General features: G+C 30.3%; 2 protein-coding genes across 2 annotated transcripts; both read right to left on the reverse strand.

Moving 5' to 3' along the window:
- Positions 1 to 2798: 2798 nt before the first annotated feature.
- On the reverse strand, positions 2799 to 4109 carry LOC144574418 (heavy metal-associated isoprenylated plant protein 23-like). Its single transcript, XM_078324385.1, has 2 exons — positions 3816 to 4109; positions 2799 to 3353 (listed from the first exon to the last, which is right to left on the reverse strand). Exons 1-2 carry the CDS (start codon positions 3964 to 3966, stop codon positions 3055 to 3057), a joined length of 450 nt encoding a protein of 149 aa, XP_078180511.1. The 5' UTR covers positions 3967 to 4109; the 3' UTR covers positions 2799 to 3054.
- Positions 4110 to 6449: 2340 nt separating this feature from the next.
- Positions 6450 to 7393, reverse strand: LOC144574419 (heavy metal-associated isoprenylated plant protein 23-like). Its single transcript, XM_078324387.1, has 2 exons — positions 7188 to 7393; positions 6450 to 6789 (listed from the first exon to the last, which is right to left on the reverse strand). The coding sequence occupies exons 1-2, from the start codon at positions 7333 to 7335 to the stop codon at positions 6491 to 6493; spliced, it is 447 nt and encodes a 148-aa protein (XP_078180513.1). The 5' UTR covers positions 7336 to 7393; the 3' UTR covers positions 6450 to 6490.
- Positions 7394 to 12210: the final 4817 nt, after the last annotated feature.

Below are 12210 nucleotides of genomic sequence, written 5' to 3' on the forward strand. Positions count from 1 at the left end.
ATACCGATTATGCCCATACGTAATACCTTCTATTTTTGCTTTAAACTAAATTATACTTAAATGCACAATACACTTTAGGAAATATCTAATGCATAAAAGATAATAGCCTGGTTCTTTACTTTTATGAAATTCTAATTTAAGAATGCAATTTTACAATAGCATGTAGTGAACAAATACTAACATATGGATCGAACTTTACAAATAAATACATATTTCGTGTGTCATTTTCTTCTAGTGAATTTCAACATTATAAATTTCTTACTAGTTAAATACCATTGTACATCTAATTTTAAAAAGATAAAAAAATTCACCACACAACCAAAAAAATGACAGAAGTAAATATTATGTAAAGTACATAATATTTATGTATATTGTTGGAAGTGCATATAAATTTTCGATTATTGTTGTGCTCAAAAGACATACAGAAAATAATTTAAAATCAAGAATAACAAGAAAGAGCAAAATATGAGAAACTTGTAATAATTTGTGATCTCATGCATCCAAATTTTTTTTTTTGGGTCCGGACAATTCACTACTTGGCATAATTAATCAAAACAAATCCTTGGAATTGAAACTAGTATCTTTTCCCTATTTTTTTTTTTTTTGCAAAGATAATATTAATATACCATTATCAAATAAATCATAATCCTCAATAGGTTAACCCAATGGTTATGGTACATTAACAAATTTAAAAAAAAATATTAGAGTAATTACAGCGTACATTTTGAAAAAAAAAATTAAAATCGTTTTGATATTTGTATCAATTTGAAATTCAATTAGTAGTTTATCACTAATTCGTTAAAATTACACGGTTAAAAAATTAAAATTGTTAGATGGAATGGTAAACATAATTGAAATTGGTTATAATATAATACATATGATATTTAAGAAATGGAAATAAATCACAAATTTAGTTTTATAATATAAATAGCGTTTGATATTTTTCAAAATATCAAATAGATAGTATGTTGTATACTTTAATTTGAGGAGGGTTCAAATACTTTCATTTTTTGTGTCTTCATCATGCCTCCATTTTTAAAAACTTTAACAACTAAAAATTTAAAACTTAAAAGTCAAAATAAAACTGTTGGATATGATATACATCATTTTATCTATGCATGTGTAAAAAAATTATGACATTTCAATTTCGTTTTGGTTGTCATCAAGAGCTTGTAAAAATGTACTAATGTGGATAATTTCTAAATGTTGATTTTTCAACTTATTGATTCACATATAAACAAAACCGAAATGTGATAATTTTCTATGAGCACATAAAGAAAATAGCATTGATCACATCTAACGGTTTTATTTTGATATTTATAATTTAAATTTTGAGTTATTAACATTTTAAAAATTGAGACATGGTGGAGGCACAAGAAATGAAGGCAGTTGAACCCTCCTTTAATTTAGGGTCAGCTTAGTATTTTGTTTGTTAATGCATGATGATTTGTTTGTTACGAAGGATGCTGAATTATTTGATGTTAATATATTACTTTTCATGATAGATTATAGTTAACACCAAAATAATGTAACCATAAAAAATCAAATTTCAATTTTTACTTATTTCCATAAAAAAAAGAGAGGCTAAATTAGGGGTGAAAACGGAGCGGATACGAATACGGATACGGATAGTAAACGGATATCAAAATTCAAAACCAAATCCGCCTTAAACGGATACGGATACGGAACGGGTAGTTCACGGATACGTATTCGAATTCGGATATAAAACAAATAATAGTCGGATAATTGAACTTTAAGATACAAATACTAATTAACAAAATTTTAATATGAAAATAAATAATGTATATTAATTTATTTAAGTTTATAATTTAAATCTATGAAAAAAAACAAACTAAAACAAAAATTATAATTGTTTTAAAGTAGATTAGAACAGAGGTAAAGTTTAAGTTTATTTTTGGAGAACATTTATTTTCAGCCTTCTAACTCGGCACGGGTCTCAAAACACAAATAATATTGGTCTCCTGTGCTATCTCGAATAGGCACCAACAGAGAGTAATGGGTTATAGCCCATAATAGCCCATAATAGCATGTGAGTGCTAGAGCTATTCACGTGAAGTTTAATAATAAACTAATATAAAAGCTAGCTGCAATCACGTGAATCCCTTGGAGTCTGTTCGGTTCTGTGCTTCTCTTTAGTCCCAACACTTAAAATCAAAAGAAAGAATGTTTCTTAGAGCCTATAAAATAAGTCTCATGTTTTAGAGAAGATTTCACTTGACTGGATGTATATCCGGATGAGTTTATTGGGTTCTCAATTTTAAAAAAAATGATTCGGATACATGCGGATATCCGATCCGTTTATATATTTTTATCCGAATCCGTATCCGTATTTGGATACTGTTGCAACCTTTTAAAAATTATCCGAATCCGTATCCGGAATTATCCGGATCCGTTTAATCCGGATTCGGAGCGGATATCCGTCGGATAATCCGGCTCCGTTTTCAGCCCTAGGCTAAATAGCTGTGCAGCTATTCCTTTGATTCTGTTAATAGATGATTTTCTTTAGAAAAAAATAATTAACTCTAGAACAAGAAAATTAGAATAGCATTAATTAATTAGGGGCAAATGTGGTATAACAGTAAAAATATTGAGTTGTGCGCTGAATATTTCAAAACCAGCCCTGAAAATAGACTTTTTTAATTGAAGATTTGAAGTGACATCTGATATTCATATTAGGAATAAGGCAATCAGCAGAGCTTTCCATTTTACATATTTTATAAGATGAGAATCAATCTGTTACTTTTTGAAAGTCCTTAATAAAATGAAGAATCAGTACATATTAAAATAAAATAATTAATTAAGATTCAAGTATATTATATATTCTATATATATATAAGTATTTTACACATAACACAAAGGAGAACAGAAAAAGAACAGATAAGAAAGCCTTAAAGAAACTCCTCTATCTTCTATACAAAATCCTAACAGGAAACAGCAATTAAATTTGCCTCACACTCACAATTCACAGTTGTCTTTAAAGTACTGGAGACTCCAGTTCTCATTTGAACCTCTAGTTAGCCTGATCAAGCAGCTTCACATAACAGAGCAAGCGTTGGGGTTTTCATCACTGAACATGTTAGAGAGTTTATCCTCTTGCCTTTCCTCATAGCCAAAGACCGTGACGGCCTCCACATTTCTCACATAGCCAGGTGGGGCCTTCTTGTCATAGGCTTGTGCAGAGTATGGGTGTGCAACTAGATTGTATGGAATGTATGGCCATATCTCTGCTTTCTTTCCTGTAGCCTGTACCTTTCTGAGAACCTTGCCCGGTTCGATGTAACCCGTAACCGTCACCTTGTTTTGCTTCCTATTTATATCCACTGATTGAACTCCTGAAAATGGTACAACGAAACTCGGTCAGCTGTCAAGGTTAAAGAATAGAATGACAATGTATGTTACATTATTATTCTTATGTATGTCAGAAATGATGCAATAAGTTAATATTTGTTCCCTTTTGTTGATTGAATTTATTCTTTTTTAAAACAACCATCTTAAAGCTTCCTTCCTCGGGTTTCTATTTCATTATATATGAGCAAACAACTGTTCTAGATAGACATATTTTTATGTATCATAATTCGATTGAGAAAACAGGGCTCAAGAACTCAAAATTTTGATGGTTTTTACTAGACAAACTTTAGATAAAACATCGATAAACAAAATAGTGTAGTAGTTCAGCTGGACCACTCAATTTCATAAAAAAATAACCAAATCAGGGAAACTATATATGGAAATAACTAATGTTCATGAATCATGAGTAAACGAAATACAAAAAAATATTTGTATATATAATATACCTTTCATGTTGGACACAGCTTTTTTGACCTTAAGCACGCAACCATTACAATCCATCCTGACCTTCAATTCTACTGTTTGAAACTGCTTTCTCTTCTTCTTGTATCCATTGCCAAGTAATCCAGAGAAATACTCCATTGTTCCTTGTCCCATAACCCCTTTTACAATGCTATCTTATCTAAAAATGAAGGGGGATATTGCAAAATCCTTATTAGATATACCCAGTGATTATCGCCTCAGAAAGCAACTTAAAAAAGGTGCAAGAGAAGTTGCAAACAGATTTAGTTTGAATTAGGTAAACAAAACAGAGATACTCTGCAGTGATATGAGAACAGAGAAGAAGAGATAGGTACACAGATATATATAGAGTACAAGAAGCTTTACTAGGGTTTAGCAAGTGTAACTGTGAAGTTTCCTTAGATTCCTTGCCAACCATGCAAAGACTGGTGTACCGCTGTTTCCTTTAAATTTATAGCTCACCACTCGGTTTGCATTTCTTGCTGTTATGTACCGAAGTGCACAGTACCTTTTTATAATAGGAGTTCAGCCAAAGTATCGGCCGACCAAAAAGGTACTGTTAAAAAATTAACTGTGGTGGAACCGTGGAAGTCTTCTCAAGCAGCCAAAAAACAAAACACTTAAATTATACTTTGGTTGTGTACTTTGAAATCAACAGGCAACAGCTTGAGATGCAAGAAATCTGCTGGCGGCAGGGCTCTGTTAAGTTGCAATTCTTAGCATATATGAAGGTTTTAGTAGTTCAATTCGTAGCCAACAAGAGATCTTAATTTTGAGCATAATGAATTGTTTACCTGACAGAACTTATTAAACCTATCTTTGTGTGCAAAATACCGCCATCTCTTTATTCTTTTTATCACCTCATTCTTTCCTAATTAATACAGGGTTCAAATGCCTTCATTTTTGTACCTGTATCTCTATTTTCAAAAACTTTAATAACTCAAAATTTAAAACTTAAAAGTCAAAATAAAACCGTTGGATATGATCTACATCGTTTTATCTATGCACATGTTAAAAATTGTGACATTTAAACTTTATTTTGGTTGTCATCCAGAGCTTGTAAAAACGTACTTGTGGATAATTTCTAGACATTGATTTTCAAATGATCTATTCACATAAAAACAAAATTGAAATGTGATATTCTTTTATGATCAGATAGAAAAAATAGCATAGATCACATCTAACAGTTTTATTTTGACGTTTATGATTTAAATTTTGATTTAATTAACATTTTCAAAAATAGAGATAGTGGGGCACAAAAAATAGAGACATTTGACCCTCTTAATACAATCATAATTAAATTAATATAACTTCAAATATTATTAACTTAGTTATGTTAAATTAATATTAGAGGTTTAATATAACTACTAAATTAAGGTTAACATATGGAATTAACCTAAGGTAAAGAATAACTTTAGTAGTGTATATATGTTCAAAATAATATAAAATTAATTAACTTAGTAATAATGCTAATGCAATTATTATTAAATGTGTTAACTAACCTATTGTGTTAATTCATTAGCATGAATCCTTTGGTCAATCTTCTTATTCTTATGTAATTTTTATATTTGCTTATTCAAGATTCTAAATAGCGATTATAGCACTATAGCATTTAAAATCCAAAAACGCAACCATAATTAACTATTTAGATTATTATAAAAAAAAAAACGTTAATAACGTTATAACTTTTGAGACCCAAAAAAGCTATAGCACAACTATTGCATAGGCATAGCTAGCTACCTAGAACACTGATTCATACTGATAGAAGGGATATTTTGTCTTTCTAGAATATTATTTTATTGTACGAGAAAATGAAAAATCATACCTATACAGTAGGTGATTTGTTGTCCTTAGCTGTTTCATTTTGATTGACTAGTTGAACCATCTCTCTCCTCTAATGTAATCAATTGATTAATTAAGGACAATATGTTCTCTGTGGCAAATGCTTAATGCCGCATTTGTGGGGTTCAGCAGCCATTCACAAAATATGTATATGAAAACCCACTTTTTTGTTCACATAAGGATCTCTTATTAGTGCTTTCAATTTCGTACATAATGTTTCATTTTATTATCCACCTGTCAGCAACTCATCAACTACTGTTCGCGTATCAAAAGGCGGCCATAGAGAATCCTAACACTAAAAATGCCCCTCAAAGGAACCTAATAGTTCCAAAACAGAGCGAGCTAGGAAAGACTATCTTATTTTCACGGCTAGCTTTTACTTCTTGTATGTCAAAATAATTGAACGAATTTTTTAACTACAAGTGTCTAGGATTTATGGCTCATTATTTACATAATTCATTAATTCAAGATATTATGCGAGAAAAACAAGCACTGATAGATGCCTTTAATGATGAAAATGTTTAGTTATTATGCTCTAATGTCCTGACTTCACATGAATCAGTACATATTACAATAAAATCTTTAATTAAGATTCAAGTATATTATATATTTCTATATATTAGTATTTTACACATAACACAGGAGAACAGAAAAAAGAACAGACAAGAAAGCCTTAAAGAAACTCCTGTATCTTCTATACAAACCCCTAACAGGAAACAGCAACTAAATTTGCCTCACACTCATAATTCACAATTGTCTTTAAAGTACTGGAGACTCCAGTTCTTTTTGAAACTCTAGTTAGCCTAATCAAGCAGCTTCACATAACAGAGCAAGCATTGGGGTTTTCATCACTGAACATGTTAGAGAGTTTATCCTCTTGCCTTTCCTCATAGCTAAAGACCGTGACAGCCTCAACATTTCTCACATAGCCAGGTGGGGCCTTCTTGTCATAGGCTTGTGCAGAGTATGGGTGTGCAACTAGATTGTATGGAATGTATGGCCATGTCTCTGCTTTCTTTCCTGTAGCCTGTACCTTTCTGAGAACCTTGCCCGGTTCGATGTAACCCGTGACTGTCACCTTGTTTTGCTTCCTATTTATATCCACTGATTGAACTCCTGAAAATGGTACCAGAAAACTCGGTCAGCTACCCAGATTTATTCTTTTTTATAAAAGCCATCTTAAAGCTTCCTTCTTCGGGTTTCTGTTTCATTATATTTGAGCAAACGACTGTTCTAGATAGACATATTTTTATGTATCATAATTCGATTGAGAAAACAGGGCTCAAGAACTCAAATTTTTTTTTATTTTTAACTAGACAAACTTTAGTTAAATATCGTTAAACAATTGTTTTTTGAAAGCCGTGTAGGAGCTGCACAGAAGTTAAACAAAATTAGTGCAGCGTTTCATCTGAAACACTAAATTTCATACAAATAAACGAAAATCAGGGGAATTATATATGAAAATAACTAATTTTCATGAGTAATCGGAATACAAAAAATATATATATGTATACCTTTCATGTTGGACAGAGCTTTTTTGACCTTAAGCACACAACCATCACAATCCATCCTGACCTTCAATTCTACTGTTTGAAACTGCTTTCTCTTCTTGTATCCATTGCAAAGCAATCCAGAGAAATACTCCATTGTTCCTTGTCCCATAACCACTTTTACAAAGTTATCTTATCTAAAAATGAAGGGGATTATTGCCAAATCCTTATTAGATTAAAGCAACTTAAAAAAGGTGCAAGAGAATTTGCAAACAGATTTTGTTTGAATTAGGTAAACAAAACAGAGATACTCTGCAGAGGTATGAGAACAGAGAACAAGACAGGTACACAGATATATATATTAGTACAACAAGCGTTAAGGAATCAAGGATCTATACTAGGGTTTAGCAAGTGTAACTGAGAAGTTTCCTTGGATATATACCTTGCCAAGTGCCAACCATGTAAAGACTGTGTACGTGTACCGCTGTTTCCTTTTAATTTATAGCTTACCACTCGGTTTGCATTTCTTGCTGTATGTACCGAAGTGCATAGTACCTTTATATAATAGGAGTTCAGCCAAAGTATCGACCGACTAAAAAGGTACTGTTAAAAAATTAACTGAGGTGGAACCGTGGCAATGTTATAAAGCAGCCAAAAAAAAAAACACTTAAATTATATTTTGGTTGTGTACTTTGAAATCAACAGTTTGAGATGCAAGAAATCTGCTGGCGGCAGGGTTCTGTTAAGTTGCAATTCTTAGCATATATGAAGGTTTAGGTAGTTCAATTCGTAGCCAACAAGAGATCTTAATTCTGAGCATAATGAATTGTTTACCTGACAGAACTTCTTAAACCTAGCTAGCTTTGTGTGCAAAATACCGCCATCTCTTTATTCTTTTTATCACCTCATTATTTCCTAATTAGTACCATCATAATATATAAATTAATATAACTTGAAATACCACAGTATTAACTTAGTTATGTTAAATTAATATTAGAGGTTTAATATAACTATTAAATTAAGGTTGACATATAGAATTAACCTAAGGTAAAGAATAACTTTAGTAGTGTATATATGTTCAAAATAATATAAAATTAATTAACTTGGTAATAATGTTAGCTGTATTAACTAACCTATTGTGTTAATTCATTAGCATGAATCCTTTGGTCAATCTTTCTAGAATATTTTTTATTGTACGTGAAAATGTGGCAGGGAAACATAGATTATGTATTTTTGTGGTTCCCTGAGACTGTTGAGCATCTTTTTATTACATGCTCTTATATTTCTTCACTTTGGTTTTGAATTGAGAATCATAATAACTTTGTATTTAATTATTTTCGAGCAGTAGCAACTTTGTGGATAGTATGGTTAACAAGAAATAAAATTTATTTTCAAAACTCTTCGGTACCTGATATTAGAGTAGTAGCTTCTTCTATTATTGCTCTCATATTGATGTAAATCTTGATTAGATAATTCTTATTATAAGTTATCTTTGATTATGCCTTTTGATGTATTTTCTTTGACTCAGATAAGCCCTCTAATTGTACTATCGGACTCAGACATGTTGGACCAGGAACTGCTGGATTCTGACGAGAACCTTGGTCTTGGTTTAGAAAGGTCGGACCTAGCTGAGTATTTGAGTGACAGAGCAATTTATGATACTATTGATCATGCTGCTAGCATTCTGCCTAGTTTTTCATCTTCATCAGCTAGTGCCTCATCTTCTAGTGTTTTCGCCATTACTGATTCCATTTAGTATTACTTGTTCATCATATGATAGTTACATAGTATGTTTTTAGTTGTTAGACTATGATGTTAGTTGTTATTTTGGTGCTACTGTTATTTTGATATGTGGTTAAAGATTTAGTAGTTGTTAGATGTTGATGTTAGTTGAACTATATGTTAACATTTTATTTTGGATCGATTACATGAACTTTATGGTTTCGTAATGAATCAGGTCAATACCATTTTTGCAAAAAAAGAAAAAAAAATTGTACGAGAAAATGAAAAATCCCAGCTGTATAGTAGCTGTTTCATTTTGATTGACAAGTTGTACTTGTTCTCATCTCTGTCTCCTCTAATGTAATCAATTGATTAATTAGGGACAATATGTTCTCTGTGGCAAATACTTAATGCCGCATTTGTGGGGTTCAGCAGCCATTCACAAAAAATGTAAGAAAACCCATCCTTTTTGTTCACGTAAGGATCTTTTATTAGTGCTTTCAATTTAGTACATAATGTTTCATTTTATTATCCACCTGTCAGCAACTCATCAACTGTCGCATATCAAAAGGCGGTCATAGAGAATCATAATGCTAAATTTAAATTTAAATACCCCTCAAAGGAACCTAATAGTTCCAAAACATAGCTAGGAAAGACTATCTTCTTTTAACGGCTAGCTTTTACTTCTTGTATGTTAAAATAATTGAATAAATTTTTTAACTACAAATATCTAGGATTTATGGTTCATGATTTACATAATTCATTAATTCAAGATATTATGCGAGAAAAACAAGCACTGATTGATGCCTTTAATGATGAAAATGCATGTTTGGCCTATTATGCTCTAGTGTCCTGACTTCATATGAATCTGATTATCACATGCGAACAGGAAAATTCCGCCAACATGTTTCATTTGTTCATCTATCCATAATCTGAATTGTGTCTTTTTAAAACTCAAATACTCTTTATATTTCAATTTTTAATTCATTTTTCTTTCATTAAAGGCATCTATCATTCATCTAGTATAAAATTTACTCTAGTATAAAATTTACTCACTTCTGTTGTAAAATTTGTGCGGGGTTCATTTTTTAATTAAATGTACAAAGTTTATTTTCTTCAAGCGAAAAAAAAGGATAAATTTTATACTGAACAAAATCATTACCCTGATTTAAATAACTAAGAAAAAACCTAGATTCATAAAGCTACTTTACATATGTGCTCATTGTAGTTAAGTTATCAATGCTCAAAAGTTTTTTGGTGCTTCCATGAAGAAGAGCATCTCCTTTCCTTTTTGAGTTTTGATATTGCACCTCTTTTTCAATTCTCCCACTATGGTAAAGCAAGATGTTAACTTCTAAAGAGCAAGGGTTTTTCTTATTATTATTATTTTATTTTATTTTTTGGTACAAAAGCAGCCTAGCATTTCACATCTACATTCAATCAATTTATTAAAGCATAGAAATTACACAATTTTAAAATTGAACGTTGAACCAAACATATTTGTTTTTTTTCTATTCCATGGCAGTAGCTGCCAGGATCATTGCAAACAAACATATTTGAGATTGAACTTATTCTATGTCATGACCAATATATATCTCCATTGTCAAAAAAGTGTAAAGAGAGACATTATTTTTTTGCTAACATATCAAAAGATAATAAGCAACTCAAACCTCTGATAGCTTCCAATTAATTAATTTATTTATTTACTTCTTGACTTTATACAAAACAATCACACAATTTTACATATACTACAAAAAAACATAAATATCCGTAAGGTTATTGACACTAATAAGCACTTTTATTCTCACAGATGCAGATGCCCACACATTCTTGACGATATACTTTTATATGACTCTGCATTACTCAAGATATATAAACACAGTATGTGCTTAATTTATAACTCTCTTTATATAGATCATGGCTATTTGTTATTTTAAAGTACATACTTTTTTCTTTATTTCTAATGCTGTATATTTGCGATATATGTATGGGGATTGTCAGTTGCTGAGAAAAAACATCATTTAAGAAAATGTTTAATACATCATTTATTTCAATATTTAGATTGCTCTTTCCGTACGGTCTTTGTCACCCTTTAATCAAAGATTCTTCATATGGAATGCTTTGGAAAAAATAACTAATAGTACAAAATTTACTTGCATGCATAATATTCTCATGAACTTTTCCTGTGTTCGTGTCGGTCTCAGTCTATTTCATTTTTTATGCTAAAGGGTTTAGTCTTCTTTTGTTCCATTGGCAACAGAAACTTAGTCCCTAAGAAAAAATAAGAGGGGGGGGGATATCAAATCCTTTCCATGCTTAACATTCTTTATTTTTAATAATTTAAATACTTATTTTTATTAAAGCATATAATTGTATGATTTTTTTTTTAGTGAACAAGAACAAATCATTGTATTGCATGTCACGGCTGTTTCGAAAATCTCCTAAAATTTCTTTGATTTTCATCTTTTATTATGATTATGTCACAAAAATTCTGACAACTAAACGAACAATAGCAATGCTACCGTTCTTTTAAGACACATTTTATTTGCTTTATAAATTAATGTTATAGGTCATAATTATTCAGTTGAATTATTATTTCAGCTAATTAAATAAAATGACCTTTATTTTTTATGCATTTAATAATGCAGAACAATCCTATTGCTACTTAATTAGCAATTATATTTTTTTATAGTTATAGCATTAAGAGAGTTCCAATATCTTGTGCCTTCCATACCTCATCATGTATCATATTTTATATCTTCGTTTTCAAAGTACAAACTGTTGATATGATATTTGTACTAAAATATGTTTGGGGATGAAACTTTATATGATACGAACCGCTGAATATGATATATGTTCTAAAATATGCTTAGGATGAAATTTTATAATTTTTGGAATTTTATTACTATTTGTTAAGATAGGTAATCACTATTATTAAAATCGATAGTTTAGACTTTGAAAACAAAAATATAAAATATTGAAACTCTCCTCTAACATTAATTGTTAAGTTTTTTTTATTAATTTATTTGTTAAGTTGGTAATACCAATGTTATGGTTTCTATCTCTTATAACAATCATGTCCTCCACCTTATAGAATTTTTTTATTCCATATTTTATTTTTATTTGCATATTATTGTAGTGAATCTTACTGTATTGTATAATCAAAACAAAATGGAACTAAAATGGATTCCATATAGCTTGTTGTGTTGACCGTCTTAGATAAACTAATTTATTCTTCCTACTTTTTTGTAAAGGTCTCTGTCAGATATCTTGTCTTGGTATAAATTAGATCAAAATATTTATGCATCAGCATCATCTTATTTCA

This window comes from Carex rostrata, chromosome 22, assembly GCF_964058835.1.
Source record: "Carex rostrata chromosome 22, lpCarRost1.2, whole genome shotgun sequence".
NCBI lineage: Eukaryota > Viridiplantae > Streptophyta > Magnoliopsida > Poales > Cyperaceae > Carex > Carex rostrata.